Raw genomic sequence first — 14,364 nt, 5'->3', positions numbered from 1 at the left:
GAGATACTTTCAAAGCGCCCAAGTTTTAACACCCACTGTCTACTCTGACCTTCTCCAAGGAAGGAAACTAAGGCACACTACAAGATAGGGTCGTGTGTCGCAACACAAAAAACGCATTAATAATGCCATATTCTGAAAACATGCAAATATATATGTTTGGAAGATTTTAATTTGTATTGATTTTTGTGCATTTTGAAACACGTTTTGACTGGAAAGCTCTGCAGTAATCTGGCAACCCGGAGGTTACCATTCACGGACATTGTAGCTACCGTCATTCCCAAAGCAGTATAAAACCAGTTAAACATTCAGGCAAGTCAGGAGACACAGGGGACCTTAAGACCACATGTGAAAATGTTGGCTATAAAATGGTAGAAATTAATGTTCCTGAATTTGGCTGAGCTCGCTTCATGTACACAGTGCGTGTAGCTAGCTAGATCCTTAACGGTTCTGGTAGAATGACGAATTGTTTCTGGAAGAAACTGGATTTACAACGACATGGCATGAACCGTCTCGCGTTTCTGTTTGCAGGTCGATGAGCACCGCGATCAAACAATTCCCCTTGCTTTCGATTAAGCTGACGCGGGGGCTTGTGGATGAGAAACTTCAAATCGTGGTGAAGAATTTAAGACCAAAACAAGAGGTGACACTTCACTCACTGCATCAGTCAGAAGACAAGGATTTTTGGGAAGCTTTCGGACATTATGTCAGTGACGCAAACGGAACAGTGCCCGGAGAATACATTTTTAATAGTAAACATTTTTGCTTGATTCAGACAAGGTTACATATCTAGATAAATATTTATTTGAGGTTAAAGTACTTTAAAATGCTTGAAATTGTAACTACTTGGTTTCACAACAAATCTGTCTGACTGAATAGTTCTCTTGTATTAGGTTAACAAATACGAGCCTCTTGTAATTCCAGGACGAAACATGAGAACGTGAAGACGTGAAGATTGGGCGTTTTTAAAATAAACAACCATTAAATAATGTGATAAAAAGCGAATTATTTCGAGTATATGTATAAATATTTAACTTAATTATGTTTAACATGCTGGGAAATATTGAAATGGACCTTGAAAGTGACGTACAAGTGCTTGAACTCCACCTTATAAAGGTGTATGAACCCTGAAAACGTGACTTTGTTCATTGCGCTGAAGCGCGGCGCGCGCGAAGTTACAAAATTCGGGAGGTGCACGACCTCGCGAACCGACAGCGCGCGAGGCACTCGCGCACACGCGGAGCCTCAGCGATTACGTTATTTTCGCCGCGCTGACCCTCGTACACTCGTAACGGGGGGGGGGGGGGAGGGGGGGGGGGGGGCAAACGTAAGTTGTTGAGCGGGGTGGCAAACGTACACTCGTGACGGAGTGTTTTTTCAATAGCCCTGAAATAAATGTTACGGTTTTGTTTTGGTCCGTATCCAGTTAATCAGGAATGAGATTGGGTCCGGACAGGACTGCGTTCGGGTCCGGATCCGGACCGAACCGCCAGTTGAGTACCCCTGATCTAGAGCAACTTAAACGGGATCCCGTTCTCATTCAGGACTTTTTTCTACTTTAAAGTAAAAACCTAAAACACTCAGATAAATGAATAAACATGGTAGGTTGGCTTTATTCAGCTTTTATATTTACTTATTTATTTTTTAATAAAACGTTAGAAAACATTAACAAAAAAAGTCACCGTCAGTGCGCAGTGCGCATATCGAACTGTCAGACCGGCACTGTGCAAAATGTCAAATATTTTAAATAAAATATGCCTGCCTGAAAATATTTAAATATTTAAAATAAATTGTCACACAACAGCAAAAAAAATTATAAGGAAAGGTTCAAGTAACGGGGTTTAAAAAGCAAACAACAAAAAATGTTTATAGGGCTACTTGCCGAGACGCGACGAGACGACACGACCGAAACGACAAACGGCTGAACTGGTTTTTTTCGCCTTACGCGTTTTAAATAGCCATGTTGGTTGTTGTCGTGCAAAATGAAAGACGTTGATGACATAACTTGCACTTTACTTTGTTTGATTCATCTTTATCTTTTTCAAAATACTTCTGAAGTTTTTTTAGTTGCCATAATCTCGGCAGATATCTAGTTCAGCTCCGCTCATTTGGATTGTGCAACTGCACGGTGTGATTTATTAATGTGTAGTAAGGAAGATGTCTATTGTTAATTAATGCGCACACATCATTAAAAAATATTTATTAACAAAAATTAGGATGATTTTATTTGACCAAAGGCTATATATAACGAAAACAAAGACGTTTCATGTAACAACTAATTCTTAGCAGCATCCTTGGGCACCCCCATGCAGTTAGAATGGTACATTTGACTATGACGTTCATAGTCGACTAGGGGGTATAGTCGACTATAGTCGAATCAGCGACTATTGCAGGTCACCCCTACTGTCCAATAAACCCAGCCTACTCTACCACTGAAGCAGAATGTTGCGTATTGCCTCAAGGGACGATCAAAATGATGCGTGTGTGTGTGCGTGTATGTGTATGTGTGTGTGTCCAGGCCCTGGCCCATTCCCTGGAGTGCTGGATATGTGGGGAGGGGGAGGGGGAGGGGGGGGGGGGGGGTTGGTGGAGTATCGTGTGTGTGTGTGTGTGTGTGTGTGTGTGTGTGTGTGTGTGTGTGTGTGTGTGTGTGTGTGTGTGTTCTGACTGCACAGATGGATTAAAAGCGGAGGACAAATTTCGATTGGGGTGTAAAAATTGACAAAATATGGCACATTTCATTAACAATAGGCATCTTCCTTACTACACATTAATAAATCACACCCTGCAGTTGCACAATCCAAATGAGCGGAGCTGAACATGCTACAGGATCAGCATCTGCCGAGATTATAAAGTCTACTAAAAAAACTTCAGAAGTATTTTGAAAAAGATAAAGATGAATCAAACAAAGTAAAGTGCAAGTTATGTCATCAACGTCTTTCATTTCACACGACAACAACCAACATGGCATACCATTTAAAACGCGTAAGGCGGAAAAAAAAACAGTTCAGCCATTTGTCGTTTCGGTCGTGTCGTCTCATCTCGTCGCGGTGCGTCTCGACAAGTAGGCCTATAAACATTTTTTGTTGTTTGCTTTTTAAACCCCGTTACTTGAACCTTTACTTATTTTTGTATGTTGTGTGGCAATTTTTTATATATTTTCAGGCAGGCACATTTTATTTAAAATATTTTTTACATTTTGACAGTGCCTGTCTGACAGTTCGATATGCGCACTGACGGTTAATGTTCTCTAACGTTTCATAAAAAAATAAGTAAATAAATAAAAGCTGAATAAAGCCAACCTACCATGTTTATTCATTTATCTGAGTGTTTTAGGTTTTTACTTTGAAGTGGAAAAAAGTCCTGAATGAGAACGAGATTCCGTTTAAGGTGCTCAAGATAAAAATAAAAACCCGATTCGACTATTGGTCGGCTAAAGGGAAAATCTGACGAATCAGATTCGACTATGAAAATCCTTAGTTGAATACACCTCTAGACACAACCATTGTTGGCCTTTTCAGCAAGAACGATGAGTCAGCATACAGGGAGGAGGTGCAGTGGCTAACAGACTGGTGCAGGACCAACAACCTATCCCTAGATGTGGATAAAACCAAAGAGATGGTTGTTGACTTCAGAATAGCACCAGGTAACCACCACCAGCTGAACATCAACGGCTCTGCTGTGGAGATTGTGAAGAACACCAAGTTCCTCGGTGTCCACATCGCAGAGAACCTCACCTGCTCCCTCAACACCAGCTCTATAACAAAGAAAGTCCAGCAGCGCCTCTACTTCCTGCGGAGACTAAGGAAAGCACACCTTCCAGCTCCCATCCTCACCATGTTCTACAGAGGGACTGTAGAGAGCATCCTGAGCGCCTGCATTACCGTCTGGTTTGGGAGCTGCAACACCTCGGAGCGCAAGACCCTACAGCGGATAGTGAGGACTGCCGAGAAGATCATTGGAGTCTCTCTCTCCTCCATCAGTGACATCTACACCACACGCTGCATCCACAAAGCCACCAGCATTGTGGAAGACCCATCCCACCCATCACATGGTCTCTTCACTCTGAGGCCGTCCGGCAAAAGATACAGGAGCATCCAAGCCTCCACTTCCAGACTCTGCAACAGCTTCATCCACCAGGCAGTCAGGCTCCTCAACTCTCAGATACGGACACACACATACAAAAAGTCTGCACTGAACCCCACCTTCCGCCCCACACACACACACACACACAAAACATACAACATACATGTCTCCATCCCCACTCTACCTCTACCACTCTAACTCTACCTCTGAACCGCTGTGTTCATGTATGTTCCATATGTCACAGTATGTCACTCATCTCTGACACCACTTACACTACATTGCACTGTACCAGCACTACACTGTCATGTCTGTCAATTATCTCTGGTCTGTTGTATTTATTGTAGTGTTTTGTTGTGAAATTTGCCCCATGCTGCACATTTTGCACATTGTATTGTTACCCTGCTGCACTTTGTTGTCTGTTGTACTGTTGATTTGTGTTGCACCACGGTTCCGGAGGAATGTAATTTCGTTACACTGTGTACCTGTACACAGATGTAATGACAATAAAAAGCCTCTTGACTTGGATAAAGAGGGGAGTCGGAATTCGACACAACACCGGCTGAAAGCCAAAACTGTTGCGCATGAAATGCTACAGGCACCGTTGAGAAACTAATCAGTTCAGATAAATGGACAGTATTCAATTCAGTAGATATATGCGGCTTATAGCTCGGTGCAGCTTATACGACATTTTCCATAAAAAAAAAAAAACCTGAAAGTTACATTTATTAAGAATGAAAACTAGGGGTTTTTACATTATCTGTACACATATCTGTACATGTCAGACCACTTTGCAGTTGCTCTGTAGGCAGACGTCCAAGATATGTGATTTATGCATCAATTTATGTTATATTTTGTATTTGTATTTTTTTTTGCTTTGCTCTTTTAATGAAATTCTGACATTTTGCTTGACTTTTAGATCTGTAAATAAAATGCGGGTAGAGAATAATCAGCTCATCTGGAGAGACATTATCCTGCCAATCCCAACAGATCCTAGTTTGAAAGTGGATGTAAGTTACATGATGATAATTATCATTAAAAGGTCCTATAATAATGTAAAATGTATTTTTATTTATTATATTGTGCTTCAGTGTAGTTTATTTTACTGCAGAATATTGTTAATGACGAATGGGTGTGTGATATTTTGTGTGTATCTTTTTGCCCATAATGAAGTACAGTATAACACACAGGTTGGCCAGATAACTTGTCCAGTGCTGTTGGTGGTTGGTGGTGATGATCAGAGCTGGCCCACTCTGGAATCTGCTGAAGATGTAAGATGATACCCGTGTGCCATAATATACATAGGCCTACATAACCTATAGTACACAGTATAACGTTTTACTTGTTCTAGTAATACTGATAAAATATATGTTGCATAGTGACCACTGACTCATGTCACTGTTAGTACACAAAAAGAACAAAAAAGAAATCTGGGTCCCCTATGAAATAAATCATGAATGTCATTAAACTTCCATTTCCAAACAGGACTATAACCAAGATAAAACGATTTTAAGTTCTAAAAATGTGATCTAGGTTGATTTTCACACCAGAGCAGCCTACTGGAAAAAATATAGTGAGTTATGATATGAGTTATGAGTGTGTTAGCTGGTTTATTAATCCATTCACATTAAGAATCGACAAAGTGATTATCTGGGATTTTCTCAATGTCGTGCAAAGTAGGTTTGAGGGCACTTTGTGTCTTTTGTTAACTTACCCAGCTAGCTACCACACAGAGACCCCTCTTGCAGGTACAGTACAACAATGGGAATCAGTCCTTATGTCAGTGGGTGCATAGGTCAGTTGGCAGTCTGGTAGTCAACCAGCTGCTTGGTGAATACTCAGCAGCCACTTTATAACACTCAATATAGAAACTCTTGTAAGTCTACAATTAAAGTCTGTACTCCTTCTGCTGTGATTCAGAATGTGTGTCATGCTTTAGCCCTTTCTGGCCACAGTTTTTGACCACAGAACCCCTGATGGCTAGGTATTTTTCCATGGTGAACCACTCTTAATTCAATGGTGGACCACCCAAATAATTTCGACTGTTATAAGAGGCTGACAGGATGTGCATATCGTACAGGGTAGTTGTCCATGACAAGACAAATCTGTATATCTGTGTTAATGTTCATATAAAGTGGTGAAGAGGAGTGTGGATTTAAATGTTCAGTACTTATTTATTGGTAAAATTCTTCGCCAACAGATTAGACATTTCAGAGTTCATGTGCAAAATCACTACTAAGTGTTCTAAAACCTGCTTGAATTACATTTGTACAACCTGTAACCAATGTAATTCAAAATAACCAGTATGTGGAGTTATGTTTCATGTGCACTAGGCCTGTGTTGAAAAAATCGATTTTCCGATTCGGAATCGATTCGCATATGATGATCTGATTATCGATTCGTACGTCCAAAGATCGATTTTTTAGTGAACTTTTACCCCCGCCTCGTCACTGAATTCACGCAGGCGTGCTCGGTCTAACTAACTGTAAAACAACATGGCGACGGACAGTGACGGTAACGACGATAGTCAAATCAGCAATCTAAAAACAGAAGGACAGTTTATCCAGTGTCAGTGACTATTTACATTTAGTCCATGTCACTGACAGTTTACCCAGTGTTTTTACAGTTTAAAAAAGTTAAAAATGCTCTTGTAACGTTGGGCGCAAGACGATGGACGAGACAGAATCCTTTGCACTTTCCAAATCGTTACGTTTATTACATTTACCGAAGCGCAGACAGCGCACATAAAACACGTTTACATAGAACATGTGTGACTCAAACAACGACGAGCACAGGACGCTGCGCGAACGCACATTAAATGGACAAACCACATCAACCCCACGTGATGACGAGACGAGCCACAGGTGAGGATTATCACAAGACGCACCCGCACCCATGGAGATACGCAGACGAGTAGACGCAGACAACGTTAACACACGCCCAACAGGGAGGGGTCGGGGACCGTAACGTGACAGTTCTGTTATTATATTCTTATTTTAAAGAAAAATATGCGTTTACATTTTATACTTTCAGTTTATTAATTGTGAGCACTTTTAAAATAAAAATGCATTTGGTAGCAACAGCTTTTGGGTGACTTCTTAATTATTTCAATCATAATAATAATGCACTGGTTAGTGTCCCAGTAGGAGTCCACTGTTGCAGATATAGACACCTCAAAGATGTCCTCTGTTTATTGTCCTGGATTACCTTTCTTGAAGGTAGATTTATGATTACCCTTTTCACCAGTCTTCCAGCCATCAGTAACTACCAACTACCAGTAACTATTTGCTGATTAATATTGATATAATACTAGTTTTAACATGTTGCTTCTGTACATAGTCAGGAAACAGCTCAAATAAATACATTTTTAATAACACTAAACCCCGAATTGGATCGAATCGGATCGAATCGATTAAATCGGATTAAATCGAAATAAATCGATTCTTAATCTTCAGAATCGGAATCGGATCGATTCTTGGAATTTGAATCGATACCCAGCCCTAATGTGCACTATATCATATGTATTTTAATTGCAGTTTTGCCTTTTGACTTCATATAGTCCTTAAATGTTTTTAGTTTCCTGGAAAACTACCAGGCTAATATTTGTTGTTACACCTTTTTCTGCAACTGCTAAGAATGCTAGCTAAACAGTAGCATATTGACAGCTTGCTGGTAGTCCAAGTGTTTTGCCATGTCTGAGAGTGATATGTTTACACTCAAACCTTGTATCACTACTACCAACACAGGAATTAAAACCTATACCAAGCAGCGCAAATAACCATAGACAGAAACTAGGGGTGCACAATATGACGATATAAAATTGTGAATGGCGATAACGAGTGGAGAATCGCAGGCGATCTACCAAATTAGAGAAATCGTATAGATCGCCTTTGCCAATCAGCGCAATGACTTTTTTATGCTGGTTCCCACCGATGCGTCAGACGTAGGGCGTATGACTGACCAATCACAGCGAACTGTGCGTCTTCCACACCTCCATGTTGTGTTTGTAAAAACTAAAAACTGCGTGAACAACGACGGCTGAGAGCCAAACCGAGGAGCTGGTAACGAAGAGGAAATCCACCTCTGTAATCTGAAATTGATTCGGATTTTCTTCCACTGACCAAGACCAAACTACAGCGATATGTAAAGTGTGCAAAGAACACGTGAAAACGTCCGATGCCAGTACAACAAATTTATTAAATCACTTGAGACGTAGACATCCCAAGTAATATGCCAAAAGTGAAACAATGCGGGCAGCCGTCTCACAAGTGACCGTAGTGCGTGACTCCGCCACACCTCGCGCGAACAATATGTGGTAGTATAAAGAAACATCCCTCAAAAACAGGGGAATGAACATTTACTTGACGAAATTTAATGTTGCTTTGTGTTTCAGGTTTGAAAAGTGCTGGAATTTAGGCTAAGTAGCCTACTTGAAAATGCTTGAAATTGTAACTACTTCGTTTCACAACAAATATCTGTCTGACTGAACAGTTCTCTCGTATTACATTAACAAATACGACGAGCCTCTTGTAATTCCAGGACGAAACATGAGAGAACGTGAAGACGTTAAGATTGGGCGTTTTGAAAATAAACCACCATTAAATAATGTGATAAAAAAGCGACATTTTGACTATATGTATAAATATTTAACTTTAAGTTTAAAGTCCTGGGAAATATTTAGTGCAATAGTGCACTTTAACAGTGTAAGGAACTGCGTGACGCAGAGCAGGGAGGCGGACACAAACGCTGAGGAGAGCGAGATTTATTGAATGGACAGAATCATAATACCGGGCAGGGGTCATAACAGGTAGGCAGTCCGAACATGAAATATAAATGGGCATGGTGGCACAAAGAACAAAACAAGGCAGGGGAAACAAAGACTAGGCTGAACGTACTTACGACGAAGACGAAACAGAAACAGTTAAATCCACTAGAGCGCGAACGAGGCAAGAGAACAAACAGGTAAGTAGCACAAAATAACCGATACCGACATGGGAGACACGGGGACTATAAATACATTGAACTAGACTAGAAACAGGCAGGGTTGCCAGGTCCTACAGGTGAGAGTTTAAAATGGAGACAAATATAAGTATTAAGTATTATTAATAAGTATTATATCGCAATCGATTCTTTGTGTTGACTTGTAACCCCCGTGGTGGCCCAACTCAAAAGTAGCCCAAAGAACCGCACCCCGCGACCCCAGAATTTTTACCCGCGGCTGGATTTTCAAACAAGCCCAATTTGGCGTGAAAACCGCAAACCTGGCAACTATGGAAACAGGTGAAGACAATAACGATATGGGCGTGGCAGATGTGGGGAAACCATAGAAACACACAACAAGGTGGGCTCAAGGAGCAGGGAACAACAGACACGAGGAACGGAAACCGGAGTGACAGCTAGGAGAGGGGGGGCGTAGCCCTACGTGACACAGTGTCACGTGTGTTGTTTACATTTTTTGTTTACAATGTTTGCACATGGAAAATTGCAATATCATTCATTTAAATCTGCTTAAAAAGAAAGCTTTGTAGCCCCAATTTTTTTTTGTTTTTTTTTTTTTTTTGGATGGAAGATTGTGATAAAAAATCGAAATCGTGATTTTATGAAAAAAATCGTGATACTATTTTTTTCCCATATCGCCCACCCCTAACAGAAACATACAATTTAAGAACAAGGACAGCAAGTGCTATCTGCTGAGTTAGCGCTCAGTTAAGTACTCAACAAACAGATGAGTCTTCAGTCTACGTTTGAAGACACGAGACTCTGCAGTCCAAGCAGCTAGTGGAAGATAGTTCCACCATCTCGGAAATAGGACAGAGAATAGTCTTGAGATTTGTGTTCCCTTAGACTTTAAGCAGGTGTTTGGAGTTGAGCTATAACCCATTGTTTATGTTTAGCACCTTCTATTGTCCACTTCCGTTAGATACAACAGATAATGGAAAAGGCAGGAAATCGTCATCTGCTCCAAGTCATCGTCTACCCTTTGGCAGGTCACCTGATTGAGCCGGCATACACACCACACCACCGGGCCACCAACTTCATACTGCAAGATGGCAAAGAAAAAGGTACGTGTACACGTAATTAGAGATGGGATATCTCTACAATATCGGTATCGGGGCCGATATTGACGTAATTTAACATATCGGATATCTGCCGAATGCAGCCGATCCACTTACCGATCCATTATCCAGTCCGCAACTTGAGCTGGACAATAAACGTGCCATAACGTTAACACGAAATGTTCCAGTGGTCCGGACTCCACAGTTTACCTTTAACCCCCAGCAGCTTCAGTCTGCAGGTGGCTGAAAAATGACCGTGATAATGAACTAAAACAGTGATTCTCAGCTGGTGGGTCGCAGACAGCTTGTAAAAAATGCAATAGTCTATTCTTCTAATTTTGTACTCGTCTTTTATCTTGAGAAAAGACAGAGGCACATGCCAGGGCTCCAGACTGTGAATAAAATGGTCGCAATTGTGACCCGAAATATTAACTTGCAAGTAATTATTTCACTTGCCAGTGGCGACAGGTGATACAACATGGGTTTTTATGGGTTAGGTTTTTTTGTCATTGTAAAAATATCCACCATTTTCTTTTGAGTTTGTATTTTAAAAGTTAACCAATATGCTGCAGCTCCCAACTTGGTAAATATCGTTTCACATTTGCATATTTAGAATTCCTTCTTCAATAGCTAAGTTAAAAGTGCCAAAATATGCAAATTCTTATTTCTGGCAACCAAGGCAAACATCTACAACTTTGTTTACATCATGAATAGATGCATTTAAAAAACGTGTTATTTTAAATACACTCCTGTCACCACTGCAACCTCTAAGGCACCATCTACAAATGACCTTAACATGGACGCATGTTATGGTTAATGATGGTGGTCCATCTAAGACCACCAAAGAAGTTGTATTACATTAAGTGCATCCTAAATAACAACCTACAACTAAAAGATGGGTAGCCTATTTATACCTTGCACCAATGTGTGGTGGTGAGTTTTTGTCAAATATTTCAATAGCTTTTAAACGGTCCATCACAAGTCCACAAAACAAGGTTGTTGATTAGGATGCACTTAATGTACTATAACTTGTTTTATGCTCTTATGATTTTACATTTTAAAACCTATTGAAATATTTGACAAAATGTGCACCTAATATGTATACAACTATGTATACAATATGTTTTTATCTTATGAAGGATCATTTAAAAACTATTGAAATTATTGCAGAAAAACAGTGCACAGTGCTTTGGGGCCTTTACAACCACCGTCCATGTTAAGGTAGTTTGTAGACGGTAACATTTAAAATAACATGTCTAATTCCGAATATGCAAACATGAAACCAACTTAACCACAGTTACAAGGAAGAGAAAGACATATTGGATTGCAGAGATCCTAAATAACAGCTGATCTGACGTGAGTGTTTAAATTCTTATTAGTTTGTATTAGGGGTGGGACGCGATCAAAAAAATTAATCGAATTAATCAGAAGCTTTGTAATTAATTAATCAAAATTAATCGCATTTTAATCGCATTTCAGTATTTAACATGAGAAATATTAATTTAAGTTTGAATGATGAATGAATCAATGAACATAATCATAAACTTCAACATCTTGTTTATTTTTCCACCAGTCTACTACGTAGACCAATAGATGAGTGCAAAAAACAGTTCAGAACACTGGAAATTCTGACCAAAAATGTTGTTTAATTTTTGAAGTTTTGCTCAGGATATTGGAAGAATTGAAGTAAATCAGAAGATGTTTTTTAATACCATTTTAGATGGTATATTTTTCTTTAATTTCCCAGGCCTCTGCCACAGGGATCTCCATAGTGCCTATAAGTGGTCTTCTGCATGCTCAAAGCAAATTACTGGATCTTCATCATCTATAATATGAGCTGTCACAGACACCAAGATAATTCTTGTTGCTAACAGAGGTCCAGTGATCCCCAGTCAGAGCCACATTTGTTTCTTCACAATAACCTGTTTTACTTCCCTTTCCTCATCATACAGCTGCTGGATTTTCTTCGACATTGTCTTTCTGGACGGCAGTTCTTAACTTGCATCAGTTGACACAATTTGCAGTGCTTCTTGTAAGCCTTTAGCTTCGACCACAGAGAGCGAACAACACTGTAAATAATATGACGCGTCACGTATAAACGCGTGCGGAGTCGCGCGCGACGGTCACTCGCGAAAGTTTAATCCAGTCTTAATGGTCCAATGAAGGTAATTTAAAAACCAGGGGTGAGTTTCCCAAAACGTTCTTAGCGCTAAGTACATCTTAACCTCGTACGTAAGAACGAGGTTACGAAGTATTTAGCGCTAAGAACGTTTTGGGAAACTCACCCCAGGACATTTCCTCACTTAAAAAAAACCCGCGACGCCCGAGACAGGATATGAAATACGGACATGTCCCGGAAAATACGGACGTTTGTTCACCATATCGTACTAGGAATACAATTAGCAGCTAAGTGGCTAAGTGATCATTACTGACCTGCGCGTTAGCCCCAACATGTTTTGCGTTGGTGTGGTAACGAAGGGTGGAAGTGCTCCATGTGATAAGCGAACTCCTTCCTACATAAAGTGCAAATAACACTATTTTTGTTTGTACTTCCATCTGGAAGTTTCTTATATTTAAATTTCCCATCCACCAGCGTAGCCTCTTCAGTCATCTGCATCATGCTCATCTTATTGTGCGTCCATATACTCTGTATGTCTGGAACTCGTGCACGGAGAAACATTCCACGGTGCAAAAGTGTCTCACGCGTTAAAATGCGTTAATATTTTTAGTGCGTTAATTTTCCTGTAATTAAATAATCGAAATTAACGCGTTAAGTCCCACCACTAGTTTGTATATTATTATGGAGCCTAGAAAAAGTTATTGGTGCCTGATTTTTTCCTTTTAGGACCTACTGGCTCCTTGAGTAATTTTTTTGTCTGGAGCCCAGCATGCAAACCAGTCCTGTTGCCATGGTAACCACCAATTGTTTACCCTTTTAATTTGTTATAACATTTGTACTGTATAAAACTGGGTCACGACTTAATGACAATGAGAAAATGTGGGACCCGGGATGAGACAGACCAGTTGAGATCCCCTGAACTAAAGAGCTCTTATAGGCCTATCGGTATTTGTATCGGTATCGCTATCTGTATTGGCAGTTATATATCGGTATCAGATCGTAACTGAAAAACACTGGATCGGCCCATCATTTTGCACTTGTACCCTGATATTGTTATGATGTGTATATGCCCAGATCTTGTGTGTGTGTGGTTGTGTGTGTGGTTGTGTGTGTGTGTGTGTGTGTGTGTGTGTGTGTGTGTGTGTGTGTGTGTGATTATAGTGGTCCTGCTCTGGGGTGGACAGACCAAACCACATGCAGATGCCCAAGAGGACTCATGGGAAAAAATTCTGGCCTTTCTACAGCAACATCTCTATCACACGACACCACAAGCAAAACTGTAGTGGTGCATCATTTGTATGGAAGAGTATCTGAATAGAGAAAACCTCAAATAATTTTAGAAGCATGATTAACAACAGGAGATGAAAGAGACAAAAGGGGAGGTTGTCTGCTTTGGAAGAAAGGAGATCCCCTTATAGGGGGTCTGAGGCAGCTGTGTTTGAGCACAGACCTCAGCAATCATCATTCAAGTCTGCTACCCGTAGGAGAGCTGGTAGGCTATACCCACGGCATTCTCAGTTTTGGTGTCTGTATTGTAAGAAGCCATATTAAGTTGTGTTGTTTGGTTCTCACCAACAGAAAAGTGAGTAAGTTATAAGGTTGTGATGGCCTACCATCGATCCGGTCTTGTGTGGCTAATATGATAAGAAAACATTCTGCTGATGGTTTTTCGACTACAGTTCTTGAAGTTAACTGCAAGTTAGTGAAGCATCCAGCTGTAGCTTTATGCCAGTTCCTGATAGTTCTATGCTATTCATTTTTTCTTGCACTCAGTGAAGCAACACTTCATAGTTTACTAGTAACATATTGTAAATATATGGCTATAGGACTTTGTAATATCGGAATTTAAGCCTTAACTACATCTACCAAGATTGTTGTTGCCTTCTTCCATGTTTTGGCTTGGGGTCCTTCACCAGCACCACCTTCCATTGCACCAATAACACAGGGCTGCCCACAGACTTGCCTGACTTTTAATCTGCGCTACTAAACACTGATATCGGCCGATGCAGTTACATTATAAATGGCAAATATTGGTCGATATATATTGGCCGCCTTTTAATATATATACACACACACACACACACTCACATATTTCATGGTCTACAGCAG

The 14,364-nt window shown here is 40.4% G+C and overlaps 1 protein-coding gene across 1 annotated transcript; it reads left to right on the top strand.

The window, feature by feature from the left end:
• Positions 1–535: 535 nt before the first annotated feature.
• Positions 536–14,099, top strand: LOC143500353 (peroxisomal succinyl-coenzyme A thioesterase-like). Its single transcript, XM_076994466.1, has 5 exons — positions 536–640; positions 5,000–5,090; positions 5,271–5,351; positions 10,001–10,142; positions 13,417–14,099. The coding sequence occupies exons 2-5, from the start codon at positions 5,013–5,015 to the stop codon at positions 13,536–13,538; spliced, it is 423 nt and encodes a 140-aa protein (XP_076850581.1). The 5' UTR covers positions 536–640; positions 5,000–5,012; the 3' UTR covers positions 13,539–14,099.
• Positions 14,100–14,364: the final 265 nt, after the last annotated feature.

This window comes from Brachyhypopomus gauderio, unplaced genomic scaffold, assembly GCF_052324685.1.
Source record: "Brachyhypopomus gauderio isolate BG-103 unplaced genomic scaffold, BGAUD_0.2 sc142, whole genome shotgun sequence".
Classification (NCBI taxonomy): domain Eukaryota; kingdom Metazoa; phylum Chordata; class Actinopteri; order Gymnotiformes; family Hypopomidae; genus Brachyhypopomus; species Brachyhypopomus gauderio.
This window is presented reverse-complemented; position numbering and strand designations above follow the sequence as displayed.

What these genes read in the sequence shown, in the direction of transcription:
- LOC143500353 (XM_076994466.1), top strand. Translation starts at nt 5,013, where the DNA reads ATGCGGGTAGAGAATAATCAGCTCATCTGGAGAGACATTATCCTGCCA. An exon ending in ATCCTAGTTTGAAAGTGGAT is followed by an intron (nt 5,091 to 5,270) that starts GTAAGTTACATG and finishes TATAACACACAG; the next exon opens with GTTGGCCAGATAACTTGTCC. An exon ending in CTCTGGAATCTGCTGAAGAT is followed by an intron (nt 5,352 to 10,000) that starts GTAAGATGATAC and finishes CACTTCCGTTAG; the next exon opens with ATACAACAGATAATGGAAAA.